This window comes from Neophocaena asiaeorientalis, unplaced genomic scaffold, assembly GCF_003031525.2.
Source record: "Neophocaena asiaeorientalis asiaeorientalis breed wild unplaced genomic scaffold, Neophocaena_asiaeorientalis_V1.1 scaffold571, whole genome shotgun sequence".
Taxonomy (NCBI): domain Eukaryota; kingdom Metazoa; phylum Chordata; class Mammalia; order Artiodactyla; family Phocoenidae; genus Neophocaena; species Neophocaena asiaeorientalis.
In genome coordinates, this window is record NW_020175669.1 from 2,107,045 (window position 1) to 2,130,381 (window position 23,337).

Sequence of the window (23,337 nt, forward strand, 5' to 3'; positions counted from 1 at the left end):
GCTGGAGGGCTGGCGGGCACAAGCTCAAGCCCCGCCCCTCGCCATTCACCTCCCACCGTCTTCCTTCTCCCGGCTCGCTTCGTCTGGCCTTGGGAGTTTGCCCAATCAGATGGACTAAAGAGGTTCCTCCCAGCCCACACGCTACGAAATTAGGGCGGGGCGGGGCAGGGCGGGACGGGGGCGGGGTGAAGGGAGTCGTGACCCGCCCTCCCATTCTGGGGACCGATGCCCTGCCGCCTTGGTCCCACCGCAATTTTCCCATCCTGGGTTGGGTCAATATCCGCCTGGGCTTTGTGGGTTCCCAGCAAAAGGAGGTACCGAGGAGCTGTGTCACCAACCTGGTGACTGGGGTTGGGGCGGGGAGATTAGGTGGCCCGAGGACTCCTAACTGATCGCTTCTTTTCTATGGCGATGATTTTAGTATTTTCAGAGTCACGAATCCTTTGAGGGTCTGATGAAAGTCACGGACTTCCTGGGAGTGGGGGGTGGAGATGTACCTTAGTAGGTGTAGAAACATAGTTTAACACCCACTACAGGGGATACTGGATGCTGCAGCCCAGAAGCCTGGGTGGTTGCGTCTTCTCAATCATGACCCACACTTTCAATCCCACCCCTGCATTTTATTATATCTTATTTTATTATTTATTTATTAAAATTTTTAAAAAATTTATTTGTTTATTTTTGGCTGTGTTGGGTCTCGTTGCTGTTCGTGGGCTTTCTCTAGTTGCAGTGAACGGGGGCTCCTCTTCGTTGAGGTGCGCAGGCTTCTCATTGTGGTGACCCGTGGAGCACGGGCTCTAGGCACTTGGGCTTCAGTAGTTGTGGCACACGCGTTCAGTAGTTGTGGCTCGCAGGCTCTAGAGTGCAGGCTCAGTAGTTGTGGTGCACGGGCTTAGTTGCTCCGCGGCATGTGGGATCTTCCCAGACCAGGGTCCAACCCGTGTCCCCTGCTTTGGCGGGCGGATTCTTAACCACTGCACCACCAGGGAAGCCCCCACCCCTGCATTTTAAAGGGGGTTTGAGCTACTGGCACTTGCTTTACACCTCCTTACACCTGCAGCCTGAGGAGCTGTGTCAGGGCTAGCTTGGGCACTGGGGGTCCTAAGCTCTTGGCATGAAGAGGAGTGGTGTTTCTACTGCAGGCATCAACCTAGTATTGTCCTGTGGCTTGGGCCCCCTCTACTACTCATGGTAGACCTTGGGCTATACTGCCAGAGATGCAGTGCTTAGGGTGGGGAAAGGAAAATAGGGTGAGCAGAGAGGGCAGCTCAAGGAGACAGAGTTACACAGGAAAACTCTGGGGCAACTACGGCTGCTCAGCCATCAGAAAAGGAACCTTGGAGAGTCTTCCCAGGGAGTTCAGATACTATCACAGAAACCCCTGAGGTCCAAGGGGGATGGACTATTTTGTGTGGTCCAAAGTATAAACCAGTATAGACACTGAGTGGAACAGAGGCAGGCTTTGATTTCACGTATGGAAGAGTCATTTCTAATTACCAGAGATGACCCTCATCTATGGGGTATCCAAGTCGAGGCTGGCACACCATCAGGGGTGCTATAGAGGAATTTGGGCTAGAATGGCCTTAGGCATCTCTGCAAGACTTCAGTGTGAGCTGTGACGTGCCCCTGTGCCCTTGCTACTTCCCTTTAATCCCTTGGCTGGTCGTAGGCATGGGGGGTGGGAATCCTCTTTTCCCTCCCTAGGCTCTGCTCCCGGGAGGCCCAACGGTGGAGGGAGTGCCGGGCCCCCAGAGGCATCGCAGAGCTGGAAAGGCTAGGACTTGCCTCACAGCGTGACCCTGAGGCCTCGCTTGCCAGGAAGGCGAGCCCCCCACCAAAAGGGCTCAGCCTCCTGCTCTGCTCCATCCTGCACCTCCTCATACTCATCTCCCCCAAACACTGCACTTGTCAGGTCCCTTTCGCATTCAGAAACCTTCTCCACTTCCCTTTTGTGCATAGGCATGTCCCAGACTCCTTGTCCTGGCATTCAAGGCTCTCTGATCTTATTCCCCCTCCCCCTCATGGGCCCTTTTCTCTAGCTCTCTGCTTATCTAATTCCCACCCTTCCCATGCCCAACTTAAATCCTGCCTCTCCCAGGAGCCTGCCAGGCCTCACAGAGCTCTCCTTTCCTGAGCTCCTCTGGCTCCTGGAACAGCCAGAAGGGTCTGTGCTGGACCCCTCTCCAATGACTGGTGGATTTTCTTTACGCCGTATGACTCTGACCCCCTTGCGTACAACAAGGATGAAGGCCCCAGACTCCTGGGTCTGCACCCCAAGGGCCTGGTACAGCCGGTACTGAAGGCAACGTGTAAATGATAATAAAATGATACGCAAACAAGCACCTTCCTTTCTTGGTGGGACAGGTATACACTCGTGTCCCATGATGCACGTGGAGTCCGAGGACAGCTGATTTTTAGTCTCCCCAGCGTCTGGGCCCCAGTATGTCCCAGTCACTACCTGGATGACTTGTGGCATATGTACTGTGCTTTCTCTCTGAACGGCCGCCCTTCTCCCACTTCTGAATGTCCCTATGTGTGGGATGGAGATGGGGACATGTGATTCAGGCCCCTCTCTTTTTCAGAGGGGTAGGATGTAAGCTGGAGGTGCTAGTGGCCATCTGTCATGGGGGAGGGAGAGGAAGATGGAATTCATCACCCCTGATGTCAAACACCTGGATCTAGCCGTGCTTCAAGTAGTAACCTCCTGGTCTTCTCAATCACATAGGATAATAAATTCCACTGTTTAAGCCACTTTGAGTTGGGTTCCTGTCATTTGCAATGGAAATAATGCTAATCCGGGGTACCTGGGGACCCACAGTTTTAATCCAAGAATTAAACTGAGAAGGAAAAGGGACCAAGATATATGCAGATCTGCTACCTTATCTGATGAGATAATCACAAAAATACTATAACTCTGTTATGGACTGAATTGCATTCCCCCCCAAATTCATATATTGGAGCCCCTGCAATGTGATAGGGCCAGTGAAGAGGTAATTTAGTTTAAATGAGGTCATAGGAGTGCAACCTCATCCAATACGTCTAGTATCCTAATAAGGACAGAGAGCTAAAAGGGGCGTGCACACAGAGGAAAGGCTGCATGAGGACGCAGCTAGAAGGCGGCTGTCTGGAACCGAGGAGGGAGGCCTCAGGAGAAACCAAGCATGCGACACTTTGATCTTGGACTTCCAGCCTCCAGCACTGTCAGCAATGAATTTCTGCTGTTTAAGCCACCCAGGCTATGGCATTTTGTTGCAGCGGACGAATACAGCCTAGCAGACTAAGACAGCCCTCATGTCACAGATGAGGAAACATGCTTTTGCCCACACTCACGGAGCTTCGTCAGGTCTGCCTGGTGCTAAAGTCAGACTGCTTCCACGGGACCCATGGTCCACCCCAGTCCCTGCCCACTAGACCCACGGCCTCTGGTAGGAAATAACCAGTCTCTTTATTTACAAGTGATTTTACAGTTAGAGAACCCAGGCGGGAGGTGGGGGCAGGGTGGGCCATGGGATGGCACTTGGGCTCTGGTAGGTCACTTGTCTGCACGGACAAAAGAGGCGAAGACGCTGTCCTTCTGGCTGAGCAGCTTCTCTGGCTTGTCGAACTCAAGGATGGCGCCGCGCTTCAGGACGATCACCAGGTCTGCACTCAGGATGGTGTGCACGCGGTGCTGGGCGGGGCAGGAGGGGCTGTCAGGGTGTGGGGGTGGGGGGCCGGGCTGGGGCAGCTGAGGCATCCCTCCTGCAGCTTGGAGGAGGAGGCTTGTGGCCAGAATGTCTTATCTCTGCGGTGACTGCCCTTTCCCGGGGTGGCTGTAACTCCAAACCCTCCATCTGCTAATGCCACCCTCTCCTTCACCAGGTCTCAGCTCTGCCCCACCTCCAGGCTTCAAGACTCAGAGATTCTCCCAACACCCCCATCTCCCATTTGCTCTGGAGAAGTAACCCTAGCCTAGCTCACAGGCCCTTGGGACAGGAGCGGACCTTGGAACCTGGAGAAAGAGGGGAGGTCTGAGGGAAGTGCAGGCACAAACCCTCCTACACCCCAAATCCTGCAATCCAGGCTCGCTGCAAGCCTGCCAGACTCCTTGCCCTGCACTGCCACAGGGTCCTCTCTTGATTACCAGGCACAGGTGAGCCCAGAGGCTGCCCACTGATGACAGCCTCAGGAGGCCAGCTGTCTCTCTGGGTGTCCCCCCTGCACCCCATCATGGGCCCCTTACCGCTATGGTGACCACAGTGCGGTCTGCGAAGGCCGTCATCACCACCTTCTGGAGGATGTTTTCCTGCCAGGTCGGAGCAGCAACTGTTGGCTCACCTGCCCAGTGGGTGGGGTCTGGCCTGGCTTCTGGCCCAGCTCCCATCTGACCCCAACCCTAGCCCCACCCCCTCCCTCTGGCTCTAGTCCCCATAGGACCAACCAGGCTCCCAGTGTTCAGGGGCTGGGCTCCGCCTGTTGGGAGCTCAGCTGCGTGCATGTGTGTGTGCTGTGAGTGTGTCTGGGTGTGCTGGGTTGTGGGGATGGGTGTGAAATTTGTGGGTCCGTGTGCAGCTTGTGTGTATGTGTGTTATATTCCAGCCTTAAGACTAGCTGGAATCAGGGTCCCCCAGCCCGTCGCCTTTTCTGCTCCATATGACTTGATGTTAAAGGCAACTTGAGTTTCAGGACTATTTTGTGCAACCTTCTCCCTAACACCCCCAAAAACCCTCTCCAAGACCCCCACCCCATGGGTGTGCCCAGCACCGACCGTGGCCATGTCGATGGAAGCCGTGGCTTCGTCCATGATGAAGATGCTGGTCTTCCTCACAAAGGCCCGGGCCAAGCAGAACAGCTGCCTCTGGCCCTGGCTGAAGTTTTCCCCGCCTTCCGTGATGATGGCATCTGAAAACAGCCCCAGGAAGGGGGCGCAGGGCTGAGTTAATTCTGCGTTGTGAGTTTAGTGGACGGAGTGGCTCGGGGTTTCAGGAAGTGTGTGTACAGGGGTAAATATGCAGGTGTGTGTCATGAGGACAGGTGTGCACAGCGTGGCTGCACCTTACACAACACGGATGCCATCTGCTAGAGTTACAAAGAGAAGAGCGCTCCCCGGAGTTATGCACGGCTGTGGCCCTGGGCAGTTCTGGGAGGCGCATCAACACAGAGTGTGTCCGTCCTGCATGTGTATAGGCCTTGGTGGGGTGATTTTCTGAAGCCAAGGCTTGGCCGGCCCCCACTGTCCCAGGGGTTTCAACAGATACACCAAGGTTCTGCTGACCCCCGGGGTGGGGACACAGTCTTCCCAGTAGCCTTGATGAGTGACCTGTGCCTGTGATTTCCAGTCAGTCCTCTCCTCCCTCAGGGCAGAACTGGGCAGGCAGGTGGATGTGGAGGGCAGGGCCGAATATACCATCATGGTATTGGGGACTTGCAAGTCCCTTACTGTACCCCTGTGCCCTGTAGGAGAGGCCAGATCCTGACTGACCAGTTGTGTGACCTGGGACAAATCACTTGACATCTCTGAGCTCCTATATAGTGAGAAGTAGAACTTAATGGTCTCTGGGATCCTGCCAGACCCCAGACTCTAAACTCTGAGCAAAGCTAAGACACGGGTGTGAGTTGTCCCTTCCCAGCCCTTACAAGCGTCCTTTAGTACCCGGCCTGTGCTCAGCCAGGAGTAGTTACCGAGGCCTCCTGGCAGCGCCTTCACCACCAGCTTCAACTGGGCTATCTCCAGGGCCTCCCACAGTGTGCTGTCAGAGCACTTCTTCTCCGGGTCCAGGTTAAATCTGGAGGGTGACACACAAAGCCCTTAGAGAGGGGAGCAGGGTCCTGGCTCTATTCCCAGGGGACTCGCAGAGGGTGAGGCTGGTGAAGGGAGCAGTGAGTGGGAACTGATTGACTTGGGGGCCTGGCTGGGAGGGGGCAGCAAGGTGCTGGCAGTGGGTGGAGGAAAGCATCCCAGGCTTGAGGGTTGGGGGACCCCTACCAGTGCCTAGGCCTAACGGAAAAGAGAAAGGCATGAGGGTGCAGCTTTAAAGAAGCCGCGCCAGCCCTTCATGCCCAGAGCTAGAGCAAGGCTGCTTGCCCAGGGAGGCTCGTCCACCCCTTCCTCTCTATGCCCCAGATCTGGAGGAGAGGAGCCGGGCCTGGGGCTGGGGTGGGCCTGGTGGCGGGGGTCAGGGGGCTCACCGGATGGTGCCGCTGAAGAGGACGGGGTCCTGCAGGATGATGGAGAGGCGCGAGCGCAGGGTGTGCAGCGGCAGTTTGGCGATGTCGATGCCATCGATGATGATGCGCCCTGCATGCAAACAGTGTCACAGGTGGGGCACCAAGGAGCGGGGAGACGGTGGCACTGGGGACAGGGTCTGCCTGCAACATGGGTCCCAACGAGGATGCGGGGGAAGGTAGTGATGGCTGGGCCTCCTGTGATGTCTGACCATACCCAGGACTGAGGTACCATCTGGTGGCTGTGGGTACATGAGGGGTGCCCGTCGTACAGCTCACCTTCGAACATGTCCACCATGCGGAAGAAGGCAAGAGAGAAGGAGGACTTCCCACTGCCTGTGCGGCCGCAGATCCCAATCTGAAAAGAGAGGAGCAGGTACGCTGTGGGCACCTGGGGTGTCTGGGAGCCTCTAGTGCTGGGCTGTGCAGGCGTGGGAAGCCCCAGCGTCTCTTCTCGTCCTGGTGTTCTGACCAGCAACTCTTTAGCCAGGGCTGGGCCCGGGTTTGGGCTTGTTTTCTGCAGTGGATCCAGAGGGGGCTCCTACTTGTCTGGCTGGGTGTGGTACATGACTGCAGGGGAGCTGGGGACACGGGTGTCTCTCTATGTGCCTGGGTGTGGCGGGAGGGCACAGGGGTGGCTGAACGTTGTGTGCAGGATGTACCCCACCTTAAACTGGAGTGGTCTCTCACCCCATCGCATCCGATACGGAGACAGAGGTGGTGATATAGAAGGATAAGAGAGGCAGGGACAGAGGTACATCTAAAGGTCAGAGACAGTGAGACAGACAGCCACAGACAATGACAGAGTGAGAGAGACAGAGACAAAGAGACAGGAGGAGAGGGGCAGCGTCGGAGCAGAGGGGGAGAGAGGGGGGAGTCAGTCAGAGTTGAATCGGAGCGCCAGACAGGAGCTCCCTCCCCAGGCCAGGGCCTTACTCTCTGCCCCAGGACCCTGCTCTGAAGTTCAGGGTACAGTGTCCTGGGAGAGCCCCTAACCATTTGTGGGGGGCCCTGACAAAACCCCTCTGAGTCAGGGGAGTCTGGGGTGTCCTGTCCATCTCCTTGGTGGGTGAGTGAGGGCAGCAGGAGGAGAAGGCGAGAGGCCCGGGCCTGGGAGACTGGGGTTCTGAATGGGTGTGAGGCCTGGCGGGCCCTGAGGGCCAGGAGGTGACTCTGTGAGGCGGTCCAGCCCTCTGCCCTCCCCGCTCCCCTGACCTTCTGTCCTGGGGAGATGAGGGCGTTGACGTGCTTCAGCACTGGCTTCAGTGAGCTGTCGTAGCGCACACTCAGGTTCTGGATCTGGATTTTCCCTTGGTCTGGCCAGTTCTTCGGGATCAGCGATGGTGCTGGGGGCCGGGCTGGGGGTCAGCTGCCAGGTGTGGGCCACAGCTGGCATCCAGGTATGCCCTCCTGACCCCAGGCTCCTCGTGTCCCCCTCGACCCAAACACACATCCACGCTGGGCCCTTTACCCAGAAGTCCTCCCGCGCCCCTCACCCAGCAGCCCCTCGTAGCGCTCTGCTTCAGTTTTCAGGAGCCCGTGGATGCGTTTCACGGCCCCCAGCTGGAGCTCCATGTCCGCCAGGTTCCTCACCATCCAATTGAGGTAGTTGGACACCTGTGGGGAGCAAGCCGTGCACAGTTAGTGATCACTTGGTCCTGTCCCTGGCCACCAGGATGGCTCTTCTTACAGTTGAGGATGCCTTTTGCTGCCCACCGCTGACTGTCCAGGGGGCCCTCCATGGAGGTTACAGTGAGTGTGGATCCTCACCCACCCCCACCTGGGGCCCAGGCCTGGGTGAAGGGGCAGGGACCTGCAGTAAGCCCTCCTGTCCACATGGTCCCTCTGGCATCAGACTCGGTATAGCTTGGGTTAAGGCCTGGGAGCGTCTCAGTCAGGGAAGGTGCCCTGGGCTTCCCCAGGGGCTGGTGTCTGACTCCTCCCCTGCCCCACCTGCTGCCACTCACCATTAAGGCGTAGGTAAGGCCCAGGCCCACCAGGCCGGCAGAGAGCTCCCTGTGCAGGGAGTTGGAGATGGAGGTCACGGCCGCGATGAGGACCACACATGCACCAATGTACTCCTGCAGAGGAAGTGGAGCTGGCCTGGACCCTCAGGGGTTGAAGGCACAGCACCCCTACCCCTCACTCCCTTCAGGGCACAGAGCAGCTCAGCCGAGACTCAACCCCAGCCCCGCAACATATCATCAGACACACAGGAGGCTGTGAAGGCTGGAGCCCCAGTAGACAACGTATGCACACAGCTCTGCTCCCCCCCGCCCCCAAGGCCAGCACGCATGCCTCACCAGCTGGCCCACACCTGTCATATGACCCACTTCAGACACACCTGTCACAGCTAAACACACAACTGTTCTCGCTCTTGGCACACACCCCAGACACACAAGCGTCCAGGCAGTGATATAAGGAAGGGAGGGCTCAGGTCAGACACGGGGAGGACCAGCAGAGTTGGGAGAAGCAGGAGGGCTCGATGCCCACCCCGAGTGCACACCAGGCCGGTATCCGTCCTCTCTTCCCACCCTCTGGTCCCTGTTTGGCCCTTGCTCTGGCTGCACAGCCCTGTGAGAACCCCCTGTCCCGGGGGTGCGGGGAGCTGGGGGCCACTTGCCATGCGAACTTCGAGCCACCTGTTGGCGGCCGTCAGGAAGAGGGAGGCGATGTTGTTGGAGTCCGTGTATTCAAGGAGCTTCTGCTGGAACCGGGCCTCGTACCTGGGGGGAGGATGGGGAGGGTGAGGGGGAATAATCTTGGTCCATGTAGCCCCCGGGACTTTCCTCACCTGCAGAGGGGGCTGCCCGGGCCTCAGCAGCCCCCAGACATGCCACCTCTGCCACCTTATGGATGCCACTCCTTCCTGGAACTCCTTCCCAGCTCCCTCCTGCTTATTCAAACCTGTCAAAGGTGCCACCTCCTTCAAACGCTTGTTTTCACCCCAAGACCTGTTCTCCTCTGCAGGGCTTCCCTGTTACAATAAAGCGCACCTCCACCCACCCAGGTGCTCAGGCTGGAAACCCAGGAATCATCGGGATTCACATCCAATCCCTCAGTCCTCTTATTTCTTTCTCCAAAATAGCCCTGGCCTCTGCCTGCCTCTGGCCTGCTTCCTGCCCACTGCAAACTCACTTGGACTATTGTATCAGCTTCCTGATAGGTTTACCTGCTATCTCCCTTCAGTCTACCCTCCACACAGCAGCCAGCATAATCTTTCTAAGTCATAAATTGCATCCTATCTCTCCCCTGCTAAGAATATGAATGACTTTTCGGATAAAGAACCACCTCCTTGCCAGAAGCCTGTGTGAGCCAGCTCCTGCCAACCTCACCCACCTCCTTCCATGCCACAAATTCCCTTGCTCACTGTGTTGCAGACACAGAAATTACAGTAAAGTAATTTATTACTTTACTTGCCTTTTTTCAGTTTTGTGACAATGCCAAGTTCTTCTCCACCCCAGGGCCTTTGAACATGCTGTTCCCTCTGCCTGGAAGGCTTTCTCCTCTGCTCTTCCCAAGGCTGACTCCTCTCCACTTTCAGGCTTTACCTTAAGTGGCACCTCCTCAGAGTGGCCTTTCCTGGCCTCTTTTTCTCCATCTCTGCAGCCTGTTTATTTCATAACCTCTGCTCATATGTTAATTTCTCTAGCTGTTTAGTGTCCATCTCCCTCACTAGACTGTAAACTCCATGAGGATGGAGACCATGTTTGTTTTGGTCACTAATGTATCCCCAGCACCTGGCACTGTCAATAAATATCTGTCAGACGAATGAACCTTCCCTGACCCTCTAAGATAGATGGGACCTCTCTGTACAAGGAACTCTGGAGGCTTCTTTCCTGCCCTCATGCCCTCATCTCGTTCTCCCTTGGGTTACTTTGTAGGGATCTGCCTCTTCTCTCTGACAAGCCTGGGCTCCTGGTGTCGCTCTCCTTGGCCACCCCTTCAGACTTTGCGCCAGGCCTAGAGGAGGGGCCAGGTGTACTTGTTTGATGGTGAATGAAAGAACGAATGAAAGCTGTCTCAGCATATGCTCTCAGGGAAACAACTGAGGGGACTCAGAAGAACTCAAGATGGATCTCGTGGGCATTTGCTTTTCACTCCCAGAAGCTGTTTGTTCCGCTTCGATTTTTTCTGAGTGGAGGGCCTGTGTCTGAATCCTGTGTCTGAGGAGAGCAAAGCAAGTCTCTGAGTTGTGAGAGGGTGTGATCGCCCAGCCACAGGGTCGATGTGTGTGTGTGGGTGATGTGTCTGAGGGGAGTGTGAAACCATCGGTCTGAGGGTGTGTATGTATGTGTGAGTGCATGTGTGAGTGACTGGGGAGTCTGAGGGGTGTGTGACTGACCTGAGGGGTGGGTGTGCATGAGAGTGTGCGTGAGATGGGAGCTTCTGTGGTAGGTGTATGACGGTATAAGGAATGTGGAAAGAGCCCCAGTTTTGGGGCCATGTGGACCCCGGTTGGAGTCTGAGCATTATTACTTACAGGCTGTGCTTCAGGACCAAGGCTCAGTCTCCTCACCAGTAAAATGGGGATAGTAATAGTTCCTACATGGACTGAAACAACCATTCAGTGTTGGGCACCCTTGAAACTTTTCTTGGGAAAAAGCAGGGCCTCCAGAAAAACCCGGAAGGTCAGCCAGGCCTGGGTTCCAAGCCCAGCACCAGCTCTCACTGTCTGTGTGACCTTGGGCTGGATACTCAGCCTCAGCTGTACAGCGTGGCTTCTCCTACCTATGTCATGAGGCTCTTATGAGGATTAAATGTAATAACCCACACACATACCTGGCACGTGGGAAGTGTACAACCAATAAATGCTAGGTAGCTCTCAGCAGGACAGGCCTCTGGGCAAAAAGCCAATGAATTCAACACACTCAGGGAAGATGTAAAAAGTCCTTCACTCAAATTTAAAACTCATTGACCATGTCAGTGCCGGGTGTGGGAGGCCTCCCAAGCAGCAGTTTCTCTGGCTAACCGCTGGCTTGGTCTGAGGCTGGTTGCAGGATGTGGGCATACACTCAGATCCTACTGAAGGGTCTGGCCCACTCTAGGAAAGTCGCACTCTCTCTGCCCCAGGCCCTGCCCAAAGGCCTCCAGGATATCAATTCTAAGAGGAGCATCACCGAAACTTAGAGTAGAGGTTGGCCCAGGAGTGTTGAGGGGTCTGGAAGGTGAAGGAACTGGGGAGTCCAGGCTTGAGAAGAGGAGGAGGCTGGAAGGAAACCCTGGAGTCATGCCAGGCTCCAGGGAGCTTCTGTGGGGAAGACAGCACAGGCTTGCACAGTGGCAGGGGATGTCCAGGGAGCAGAGCCAAGGCCATGGCAGAGCTCTGCTTTGCTTTGCTTTACTAGGACAAGACCCCAAAGAGGACCTCCCATTGGCCCCAGATGCCCCAGAGAGTGAACTGGGGCTGCGGTGCTGTGCCAGGAGCCTGGGCACCTCTCCCAGGGCAGCAGCTAGACTTTGGGGGTTGGAGGGAGGAGATGCAGGCAAGCCTCCTCAAACCCTGTCGGCTGGCCCTTGAGCCCTAGGGTTACTGGACACAAGGCTGGTGTCACATGGTTACTGTCATGCCCCACACAGCTGTGCCATCCTAAAAATAACCTAGAATCATTCTCTGGGTGAGGCTTAGAGACCAGAGCCCCAGTATCTGGGTCAGGGGTCTCTGGCCTGTCTATCTGGAGGAGAGATGCCCTAATACTTCAGACAGAGACTGAGGTGGGGAGCAACAGCCCCCTCTACTCCCAAGGCAGCCTCAGATGCTTCTGTCAAGCCCAATATCACAACTCAGAGTGGCAAGAGGATGGTGGGAGTTTTGGAGGAACTGAAACTGAAGTTTTGGGAGAGTTCCTCCAGCCTGGTGAAGTCTTATCTCCTCTTCGAGTCCTAGCACTAATGACACCTCCTCAATGAAGCCTTCCATGACTGCCTCCCTTCTATGTTCCCAGAGCCTGTGTCCCCCTTTCTTTCAGAGTATTTGTCACGTGGGTTTGTCCTGGCCTGCTCAAAGCCTGGACTGTAAATGCTTCCAGGGCAGGGGCTCATCTGACTCATTTTTGTCTTTTTAGTGCCTGGTGTGGGGCTTGGTGAACACTCAGTAAATGTTTGTTGAATGAACAAGCAGGTTCAAATCTGTACTTTGTGGGACCTTACAGACAGCCTCAATTTCCTTATCTGAGAACTGGGAACAGTCAAGCTTTCCATTTCAGACTGCAGTGCAGAATGAATGAGACTGGCATGGAAAGTACTGAGCATAGTGTTTGGCTCACAGGAGAGTCTCAATGGAAGATGGCCTCAGGGCTGGCCCACACCATGTAAGGGCCTTTCCAGCATTGATTTGTGAGGAATTGTCCCAGCCTTTTCTCTTTTCATGTTTTGCCTTAGTTCACAGAGGCCATGGGCTTGGCTCTAGGCCTGAGATTCTCCTCTCTGGATCATGCCGCTAGAGCCCACTAGACCTGACACCTTGGGTGGACTGGCCTTGGGGACTGATGAGGGGGTGGGAGACATGTGTCCTGGGCTTTCCTAAGCAGAGCCCTGAGAATTGAATCTCATGACCTGTGACCCTGGCTCCATCCCCACCCCCCTACCCCCCCAGGGTGAATCTGGTACCTGAAGGCCCGGATGGTGGTGAGACCTTCCACGGTTTCGGCAAAGTGCGAGAGCAGCGGGAGCTGGGTGGTGTCGTCCAGCTGCTGCAGGTCCCTGTGCAGGGGAGCAGAGCCGAATGGTTAAGAGGACAGCTCAGGGCTCAGCCTGGGTCTGAATCCTGGCTCCACCTCCTACTACAGTGCGGGCAAATAGCTTCACCTCTCTAGGCCTCAGTTTCTCGCCTGTAAAGAGGGGAGACAAGGGTACCACCCCATCAAGCAGTCGTGAGGACTGGATGAGCTCGTTTATGTAGATACTTGAGCAGAGCATGCTGAACGGTTACTGTTATCCTGAGCATCGTCCACCTCACGTCTGCATCTGTCTCTTTGCTTTGCCGCACCGCCTCACTCTGCAGCAGTGTTAGTTCCCTTCCACAGGCGAACAACTTGAACAGCTAGTCAAAGGAACAGAAAGACCAAACTCCACGCTTTCAGTCCCCTCCGCGATAACCACCACAGGCTTTGGATTTAAAGAGCTCCCGGAGAGGGTAAGGCCAGTGGTTTCCATGGCAACAGAATTATTCCTGCTCCCCACAGCTGCACCTTGACAAGTGTATTAGTGCCAAGGGGGTCAGCTTGGGAATGCAGGAAGCAGCTTTCCTGGACAAACTGGTCCCCAGGGCCAGAGTGGGTGCCAGGGGAACAGGGTGGTTTCTCTGGCAGAAGAAATGAACCTTGTAGATCAGCTTGTACGGTGTTTAAAAAGCCACTGTGATTTTGTGAATATCAGTGCACTATGTTCCACGTGGGTACCAGGGGATTCTGGGTCACCCAGGCAAAAAGCCGTTTATACAAATCGTGATCCTTGTGGGCAAGGTAATTGTGGCCAAAATGTATCTAAATTTAATTATTGTTATCATAGCCAATCAGTATTTTGACTCATTTCTAACAAACTCTGTGTACTTGAGAGAGGTACTTAACCTTTCTGACCACAACTCCTAGTAAGAAACACATTTTGTATCACGAATCAGTACACACACACCACCATACATGACCAAAACAAAGGTTTCATCAAGCAAAGCTTACTGTTACTATGTGAATACAGTCTCATATTTTCTATTCTATTTCATTAAAAAAGTTACGGGTTGTGATCTATGATACTGATTTCATGACCCACTGATAGGTTGTGATTGGCAGTTTGAGACACACTGGCCTAAAGATTCTTAAAAATTGTCCCTACAAATCTTTGAATCTATGAGCTTAACAGAATCACTCCCAGAAAGAACTTCCCAGAGAACATTCTTAGAAAATTTTGAGTAGGAAAGAGTCATGCGTGGCTCCAAGGCTCATGAAGGCGAATGTGATCAATGCGAAAGGCCGTGAGAGGCTCCCTCGAGTCAAGGCTTCTAGCCACGCTCTGGATCCACGTGGGTTGGGAGGTCTGGTTGCCATAAACCCCTCACATCAGGTGCCCTCTGATTTTATGCATCAGCCATCAGCCTGGACACTGGTGTCCAGCCATCAGCCTGGACACTGGGAAGCACTTTGGCAAAACGAATGAAGGGCATAATCACGTGTCTACACTCTGACCTAGCAATCCCAGTCCTGAGCATATCACCCAAGGAAACAGTTCAGAGAGTAACTGCAGTGTGTGCGTGCTGACAGATGGTTATATTAGGGTAGTGGAATATGAATACTTCAATTTTCCATTGTTTTGGGGGACACGACTCTACTGCTTCTACGATGATGATTCTAATAACAGTGCTGAAGTGCCTGTGGCAAAGAACTTCCCATCCCTCACCCCCTGGCAAGTGCTGCCATCACCTGGATGCCACCCGGAAGTACTTCTGGATGAAGTAGCACACGACAGCCAGGGGCAGGAGGGCCACGAGGAACACAGGTGTGACATAGGAGATGACGGCCAGAGCTGAGACACAGAGCAGGGTGGAGCGGCTCAGGCACTCCAGCGTGGACGGGATGTGCTGCAGGAGGGGAGGGTGAGAAAGGGAGGTGAGTTTTGGTATTTGATCACCTTCAGTGTGTTACCTGACGCCATATTTTGCTCTCTTCCTTTATTACGGGTGCATGTCTTACCCCTGCAGCTACGCTGTAGGCTCCCTGAGAACAGGAATTAGAGCTTTGTTTTTCACCATCTAGTATGATGGCAAAGAAAGAACACAGGCTGAATCAAAATGAATATTCTCCACAAAATCAGTCACCTGGGTCTAGAGTATGCTTGGAACCTTATTGTGAGCCAGAGTGGGCTTGGACGGAAGCCAAAGGGATGTGGTTTCCTTCAGCCTTATTATGAGGGTCTCCCAGGGGAGGCCCCAGGTCCTGAGGCAGCATTATAATCAGATGGGGGCCACTGGGTTCCCACCCCAAGGCTCTGATCTGGGGAAGCCAGTGCCAGACAGGAAAAGCTCCTGGGGGCCTGGCCTCTCTGAACTGTGGAAATGCGTCACCGTCCTGTGTACCTGGTCGATGGTGTTACAATCGGATGAGAACCTGTTCAGGATGCTTCCAAGGGGTGTGGTCTCGAAAAACCTAAGAGGTAACCAGAGGAGCAGTTACTCATGTGTTTACTGATTTCCTTCCTGTTTACTGAAGGAGGACAGTTATTTCTTTCGTTTCAATGTCTATGGGGTCATCCCCAGGTCTGCTTTCCCAGGGGCATGCGCCTTTGCAGGTCTGTAGACATCTGGCCTGTGTCGCTGAGAATTCGGGTGGCCACCCAAAGGAGTGCCGGCCCCTCCCCAGCCTCTCTGACCCTACAGCCCACGTGTGACCTCTGCCACCGTTCTCGGCTTATCGCTCTGCCCGACACACTCAGGACTCCCTCTGTGTCCTCCTGGGGACACAGAGTTCTCTCCAGAGGGACAACTCTCTCAGGGTGGGGAGGGGACAGGGCCCCGGGGCAGCTTGCTGGCCGGCTGACCCTGCAAGGCCACTCCGGCTGTCAGCACTCCGGCTGTGACCCAGAACCGGCACAACCCCAACAAGAGGGTTTCAGAACCACAGATCTGGACCAATAGAGGGTAAGTAAACCCGGAGGCCGTGTCTGTGGGCCATAGAGTGCTCACAAGGCTGAAAAGTAAGAAGTGCAGATGGTGAGGTCTGGCATTGAGGAGGGACCAGATAAGCTGTTTGCCTACTGTATTTGTAAACCGAGTTAGCCAGCCAATTGGGCTGCGACAGCTTTAAACCTCTTTCACGCCAAGCAGCCTTTGGGGGTTTTATCCATCCCATTACGGAGGATGAGAACAGCTTCCCTGTGTGTCCCTGGGGTCAGAACCTGCAGAATGGCTGCGGGCGGAGAGAGAGGCAGGGGAGGTGAGAGCTGAACCGTGGGTGGTACCTGACTAGGGAGGGGAAACTAACATTTACGCAGAGCCTGCAGACACTCGCTGTGAAGGGCTGTGGTGACAATTAGATGAGCTAACCATGTAAGATTCCTAGCACCATGTCTGGTTGAGTACATGCCAGTTTCCCTCTGCTTTCTGCACCGAGGAGGGCACTTTTCTCACATCATCTCCTTGAGTCACCCCCAGAAGCCTGTGACAGAGATCGTATATCCCCATTTTATTGATGGGAGACCTGAGGCCCAGAGAACAGTGACTTGCCCACAGCCCAGCACAGCCAGGGGAGAGGCCTACCTCATGGGAGCCAGGATGATCTGGTTCAGCAGGCTGCAGTGCAACCTCTTGGCCACCTTCAGCCCTGTCCACTCCACTGTGATGGATGTGACAAGGCACAGCACGATGCCCAGGCTGCAGAGCACTGTGAACACCATGGCGTAGACGGTCTGGTCGAGGGAGCACTCCTGGGCCTGGCAGAGAATGAGGCAGGGTCCTGCGGGGGGGGGAGGGTCCATGCTCAGCCCTCCCCCCACCCCTGCCCCGGCACTGGGGCTGCTGGCCACACCTGGCTGAGGGAGCAGTTCCTGGACATGGGGCTCAAGATCAGGGCGCTATCAGTCCACTTGGCCAGCCAGTAGTCAATGGCCACCAAGACCATGTGCTTGAGCAGCTGGGAGAAGACGAGCAGTGAGAGAAGCAGGATGCCGGCCGAGGACAGGTACTTGGTGCAGGCCCGCCACGGGATCTTGGCGCGCTGGTGCAGCACCGACGACAAGTTGTCCTCCTCCTCACTCTCGGCCACCTCCTCTGCAGGCCGCAAGAACCCTCCCTGTGGCTTCACATTGCACACCCCTCTGAGGGGAACCAGGGGTGTGTGTCAGCCCCACTTACAGGTGGAAAGCCTGAGGCACACAGATGGGATGGGATTTCATCAGAGGCACACTATCTCCCCACTCCCAGAACCCCAAATCTTAGTCTCCTCATGGTTGATCAGACCTCAGGCCATGATTTCACTCCAGTCCCACTGTCTGTACCTTCCTCTTCTTCCTCATCCTGCAGGAGGCCATCTCTCGAGGACATGGCCCGGGGCAGGCCCTGGGGTGGCTCTGTGGCTTTTCGCTCCACAATGGTCTCCTAAAAGACAGATGGGTCTGGCCGATGTCCTTGGGGTGTGCAGAGGGGAAAAGAGAGGGTAGGGGGGCAACCACCCCCGGTGATGTCCAGTGTCAGTTTCTAGGTTGCCGCTGCCTGGGGGACAGTCCAGATGGACACATGTTTGCCTGCCAGAATTTATTCCTTCCCCTTCACCAGCTACTAGCACCCCTATATCCCTGTGGGAGACCACCTCTCCCCTATTCTTAGTCTCTGTGATTCAGGGGGCTGATCATTCTCCCTTGCTCTGGGGTGTGCATGTGACCCAGGACTGGTCAATCTTCACATTCCACATCCCTGACCACAGTGATTTGTTTGGGGTGGGCACATGACCAAATCAGACCAATAAGAGTCAGCCCTGGGACTTTTGCTAAACTATCATGAAAGAGGCACTTTCATTCTGGCAGAGTTGTTGACCTGGGAGAATGGAAACCTGAGATTGCCGGTGGCCCTCATTGTTATATGAGAATGAAGCCAATGTGAGGTGAGTAGAGCCAAGGGATGGCGAGAAATAGATTCCTGATGATATTGCTTGACTACCTGGATCTAGCTCCACCTGAAGCTATGGCACTGACTTTCCAGTTTCTTGAGCCAATAAATCCTTAACTACCCACCCTTTTTATCTTTGCTTAGCCAGTTTGCATTGGTTATCTGAAGCTTTATAACTAAATGGTACCTATCTCAGGATAAGAGGAAGTCATCCTCCCGACCCTGCCTTGGGTAGCTGGCACAGGTACTGGCTCTCTAGTGGGAGCAAGTTCATGCCCAGCTCCCACAACTGTCCTTTGTGTGTGTGGGGGGGAGGGGGGGCTTCCTGGGGCCAATAAGGGCAGGAAGACCTTTATGAGTTTAGGTTCTAGCAAAACCTTCCCCTCAGGGGGTGGCTGACTGACCCCCAAAATACACCCACCTTCTCCAGTTCTTGGTCCTGCCGGTTCATGAGGGTCTTCCAGTGCTCAAAGAGCTGGCACTCAGACCTCTGGAAGTCCTTGAGCGTGCCCTCTCTCTGGATGGTGCCATCCTTCATGGCGATGATCTGGAAAGACAGAAACAAACCTGGCGGGGGGCTGGCTGGGGAGGAAGAGAGGAGGTCACACCCCTGCCTGACCAAGAGGTCTAAGATGGATGTACACAGAGCACCTATCTCTTCCCCACCACAAACGGCCTCCAGCTTGCCCGCTCCCCTCAGCAACACACTCCAGGATTTAGAGTCTGGTACCTCTGGGGCGGGGGGGGCGGGTATTCTCAATGGTTGCCCCGTGGTTGATAGGAGGGTTTGCAGAGCAAATTAGAGCATCCTGGTCAAGCTGTCTGGTTATCCCCAAGGATAGGAGAGCTGTTTCCATACACTGAAAGGGCTAATAGCACATTACCCTTAGCGCCTCCTCATGGCAGGTCTGATATGTTCCACTGTGTTTGGCAAAGCACCTGTTGGTCTAAGTGTGTGTGGCCTCTTTGAAATCAATAAAACTTATTTTATTTGAAACATTCAATGTTTTATACCCATGTAGACCCATCAGTAATTCAGAAACCCATCCTGCTCCTCTCACCCCCACCAACCCCATGCTGGGGTTCAGGGACGGATGCCCAGGAGTCCTGTTCACTGACACCTTGAGGAACCAGGCACCTCCGTGTCTGCCTTCTTTGGACTAAAGATTGTCCTGGATTGTCTCACCAGAATCACCACAAAAACTCAGACACAAACCTGTACCTGCTTTAATAGCTTTTTAAAGAAATCTAATTTTTTTTCTTTTTTCTGCTGTAATATCTTTTTGTGAAAAATATGGATTTTTTTTTTTTTTCCACAGTAGAGGGAAGATCTTACCACATGTAGAAGGAAGACTTATTTGGGGGGAATTAGCAGGGCCGATTAACACAGACCTGAAGCTTAGGAAGAACCTCAATTTCCCTGGACAAATTTATGTAGGATTCCGGCAAGACCCAGATTTCACAAGTCACATGATTTCTATCTTAAAAATTAAGTGCTTTCCAGTTATTTGAAAAGTAACTATTGTCTTTATGTTGAGGAATATGGGAATTTAACTGATGTGGGATTTCACAAAATTGCATTCTACTGGTAGTACTGAAGTTTCTATTACTACTGCCGTTGTTTGTTTCCATATTTTCCATTTGATCCTAACTTGAATCTGATACACTAGTGGGCAGGAAGATGGCTCTCCCCTCCAAATGGGCACTCCCCAAGGCTAGGGGGGTGAGACATCAAACTGGGCAGGAAACAGAGGTAAGAACTGAGTGTCTGCTTCTTTTTGAGACTTCTTTGTGCCAGCCTTGTGTGTACCCACATGGGGCCCGTGTCAGGATATGGATGTCTGCAGCTCTAGGTGATACCAAACCTTGGGCTATGCAGGGTCTCCCTGATTGGCCTAGCCTGTGTGAAGCCATCCATTGCTGACCTCTTCTGCTTTGTGGCCCTCAGCAGTTGCTACTGAGACATCTGATTGACTCCTTTGAAGATGTCCGACTGCCTCTCCCAGCTCAGCCCTCCACAGCTTGACCCCTTGTGGCCCCTCACCCAGTCTGCATGCGGCAGGTACTGTAGCTTGTGCGTCACTAGGACCACTGTCCGCTTATCATCTCGCAGCAGCTCAAGGATCCCAGCCTGCATCAGGTGGTCACTCAGATGGACATCCAGAGCTGAGAAGGGGTCATCCTAGGCAGAAGGGAGAAGGTAGGGACACACGTGGGAAGAGGGGATAACGGTGAGTGTAAAAACCACCAGAGTTACACCAGCTCTGTTTTAGGGGCTGACACGAACCCAGCCCACTGCGTGGTCCTGGACAGTGCAACCAACCTTTCTGGGCCTCGGTTGCCTCATCTTGAAATGGGGCTATCAGTTATGCCTCTCAAACAGATCTAATCACAAGCCTTTCCTGACTCCTGAACCTCCACTGACTCCCTATAGTTTATTAAGTCTGAGTTCCTTCGCACACTAATCCAGGCCCTTTATTTACCACCTGCTCAGTCTTCCTTTCCAGTCTCACTTCTCATCTGTCTTGTGCAAGCTCCCTACGCTCCAGCTTTCCACGGAATTTGCCATTCCAGGCCTTTGCCCAAGCTGTTCCCTCTGCCTGGAGTGCTGATCTGCCTCTTGTCTGTCTGGTGAACTATTACTCATAGTAATAGTGGAGGGTGGAGAATAAAGCTGGGGTCAGAGACCTGAGGTTCCTTCTTCTAACCGTCTGTCCAAATGGGCTTCCTCTTTCCTTCTGTTTAACTGACTCACTCTTCAAGACCCTCCTCTAGGAAGCCCTCCCTGATTACTCTAGCCCTCACAGTTGTCTCCCTGGACACAGTCTGTGTCACACAGTTTGGCTTTTAAGTGGGCTGTGGCTCTTGAGTGTGGGTAAGCTCTGTCTCCCTAATCAGACTCTCAACCTTTGAGGCCAAGGGCTGGGTCTTAGAATTCTTCAGTATCAACTAAGGCACCTCACTCAGAACTTGGCATGAAGTAGGGCAGGTATAGATAAGTTTTATCTCATGTTTGATTACTAGTGGTTAACTGGAGTGCTGTGTTGAGAAGGATTCTGAGGCCAGGTTAAGTTTCCATGGGAAAGAAAGCTGTGATCAATTAGCAATGTCTGCTCTGGGCATGAGATGTGAAGCGGTAACTCACCTTCCATGTATTTGCCATTTTTATAGTCGGGCTAAATAAGTGTTAATAGGTTGGGGCTGTCCTACAGGGAGGAGGCCTATAATTACTACTCGCCTCCCCAGAGCCCAGTGTGAAATCCACATGGGTCAATTGGACTAACCTTGCCTCAGTTTCTCCATCAGTAAGATGGGTAGGTAATATCTCTGGCAGGAGAGGATTGCTCCTGGAGGGGGAGGTTGTTGGGTGATGGTGTGTGGGGGTCTGTCTATCTGTGTAGGCAATGAGCCAAGGTGGCAGCCAGACACGAGGGCCCCAAGGAGGTACCAGCTGGTGCACTCACCAAGAAGACGACGTTAGTGTGCTGGTAGAGGGCTCGGGCCACGCTGATGCGCTGGCGCTGACCACCGGACAGGTTGATGCCCTGCCGCCAAAGGGGAGGAAAGGTCATGCCCTCATAGCCCTTCAGGAGAGACTGTCCTGGCCCCTACTTGTGAGCTCTTTGGGAGGGAGGCCTGGCTCTATGCACCTCTTTGCCCCCTCCTCACTTGGCAGAGAAGGGGAACTTGTACATGTTTACTGAATTCATTCAGAAGTGGGGAGAATGATTCCCAAGGTGCTAGGGACCATCTGACCCATGAAAACCAGGATGGAGGAAGGGCGGATTTAAATCACACATAAGGAGGACAGCCGCAGAAGAATCCTATCTGTTTAAGCTTATGGAGGAGGGACCCCGCCTGGAGAGGGAACAGGAAGAACCACCCTGAGTCTAGCGCAGTGTTGTGCAGGCTCTCAGTACATACTTGGGGCATGAATGGAGATGTCGAGTCATCTCCAGCCTGGGAAAGTGCTAAGCTGACCTCTGCACCAAGCAAGACCGAAAACTTTTCGAGGACAGCCACCCACCCAGGGCTCAAGGAGATCATTTTGATCCCACTGCAGGCAACTCTTCAGCCTTCCCCCTCTCTCATTTCTTATTACTTGTTCTCCCTGAGAAGGATGTCAGGGCATGGTGATGGTGATGGGTGGGGAGTAGGGGAGGCTGAGGGCCCCAACTTTGAGAACCACCCCCTGGAAGCTGCTACTAACCCGTTCCCCAATCTGGGTCTGGTCTCCATGGGGCAGGATGTCGATGTCTGGCTGCAGGGAGCAGGCTTCGATGACCATCTTGTACCTGCAGTGGGGTGGGTGGGGACACAGCTGATCAGCCTGGCCAGAGGCGGGCCTGGGCACTTGCAGAGGGTCATTACCTTCCAGGCAGGCGTGCCCAGGAGGAGCAATGGCTTTAATGGGCCTCCTGATGGGTGTAAGCAAACACCCCGTGAGCTTGAAAAGAGCTGAGGGCAGCACCTGACACCATCATGAAGAAAGTTAAATATTTGAAAGATGAAATTGGATGGGAGCAGATAGCCACATAAGTGACAAGAGAGGGCCTGGGGCCCCTGTGCAGTGGGAAAAGCTGTAGCCAGAGCCCATGCTTGGAGCACTGCCAGGGGAAAAATCACTGCTGGTTTGCTTAGGCAGTAAATGATGATGGCTGGTCAAATATTCGCCCAGCCTGCTCCCCTCACACTTCCCTGGTCAGCTCTCAGCCTGGGCAGGTGCCAGCCAGAGTGCATGGAGGCATCACAGTGTCTTGGTGACATGTACTTGGGCGTCAGGAAGACGTGGATTTGAAACCCATTTCTGTCACTTACTGGCTGGGTGGCCTTGGGAAAGTTACCTAACCTTCCTGAGTCTTGGTTTCCTCATCTATAAAATGGGGATAATAATAGTACCTGCCTACTGGGATTGATGTGAGCATTACAGCAAATCATGCATAGCAAGAGCACCTGGAAAGAGCTCCATGGAAGTTAGCAGTCGTTAGCACTGGAGGGATTTGTGTACAAGCTGCGCAGCTGGGGGTAGGGAATCACGAGACGGAGACTCACGGAGGGCTGGGCGAGCCTTTTCACCAACCTCAAGAGAAGGCACCAGGGTTCCTGCACCTCCCTCCCCTTCTGCCTTCTCAACCACGGGAGCTGGACTGCCCTGATACCCAGCACATCTGGATCATTTCCAGATGGACCATATGGAACAGGCTGGAATCCAGATAAGGGGGCTGGAGAGCAGGATGGCTGGGTGAGGAAGGTCGACAGAGGAGCAGGCAGCCGGCCGGGCTTGGGGGCTGGGGCAGTGGCTAATGCATGACCAATTGCTCCCCCACCCCCAACTTGCCCCCCAACCCACCTCCTCGAGGCTTTTACCGTTGTTTGTTGAAGGGACTCTCAAAGGTGATGTTCTCCTCCACGGTGGCATTTAGCAGCCATGGTTTCTGAGAAGCATAGGCCACGGGGCCTCTCTTCCTGGAAAAAGCGGGGCAGGAGTAGGGAGATATTCTCAGGGGGTCATTGTCAGAGGTGGTTGTCAAGCTGATGGCTTAAAC

The 23,337-nt window shown here is 54.1% G+C and overlaps 1 protein-coding gene across 4 annotated transcripts in view; it reads right to left on the minus strand.

Annotated features, from left to right (window-relative positions):
- Positions 1 to 3,437: 3,437 nt before the first annotated feature.
- The window catches only part of ABCC8 (ATP binding cassette subfamily C member 8), a 74,707-nt gene continuing 54,807 nt past the window's right edge, over positions 3,438 to 23,337 (minus strand). For 2 of the 4 annotated variants that reach the window (XM_024731579.1, XM_024731577.1), the window contains exons 19-39: positions 23,159 to 23,257; positions 22,002 to 22,086; positions 21,256 to 21,336; positions 19,836 to 19,973; positions 18,213 to 18,338; positions 17,185 to 17,284; positions 16,716 to 16,957; positions 16,448 to 16,620; positions 15,269 to 15,338; positions 14,616 to 14,773; positions 12,814 to 12,906; positions 8,828 to 8,930; positions 8,172 to 8,285; positions 7,701 to 7,821; positions 7,420 to 7,550; positions 6,484 to 6,562; positions 6,169 to 6,277; positions 5,662 to 5,765; positions 4,748 to 4,881; positions 4,223 to 4,285; positions 3,438 to 3,670 (exon numbers count right to left, since the gene is read on the minus strand). In XM_024731579.1, coding sequence (XP_024587347.1) covers positions 3,533 to 3,670; positions 4,223 to 4,285; positions 4,748 to 4,881; positions 5,662 to 5,765; positions 6,169 to 6,277; positions 6,484 to 6,562; positions 7,420 to 7,550; positions 7,701 to 7,821; positions 8,172 to 8,285; positions 8,828 to 8,930; positions 12,814 to 12,906; positions 14,616 to 14,773; positions 15,269 to 15,338; positions 16,448 to 16,620; positions 16,716 to 16,957; positions 17,185 to 17,284; positions 18,213 to 18,338; positions 19,836 to 19,973; positions 21,256 to 21,336; positions 22,002 to 22,086; positions 23,159 to 23,257 — 2,461 coding nt within the window. In that variant the 3' untranslated portion in view covers positions 3,438 to 3,532. Of the gene's footprint in view, positions 3,671 to 4,222; positions 4,286 to 4,747; positions 4,882 to 5,616; positions 5,766 to 6,168; positions 6,278 to 6,483; positions 6,563 to 7,419; positions 7,551 to 7,700; positions 7,822 to 8,171; positions 8,286 to 8,827; positions 8,931 to 12,813; positions 12,907 to 14,615; positions 14,774 to 15,268; positions 15,339 to 16,447; positions 16,621 to 16,715; positions 16,958 to 17,184; positions 17,285 to 18,212; positions 18,339 to 19,835; positions 19,974 to 21,255; positions 21,337 to 22,001; positions 22,087 to 23,158; positions 23,258 to 23,337 lie in introns of all 4 variants that reach the window. The other 2 variants (XM_024731575.1, XM_024731576.1) reach the window with 2 other exon arrangements.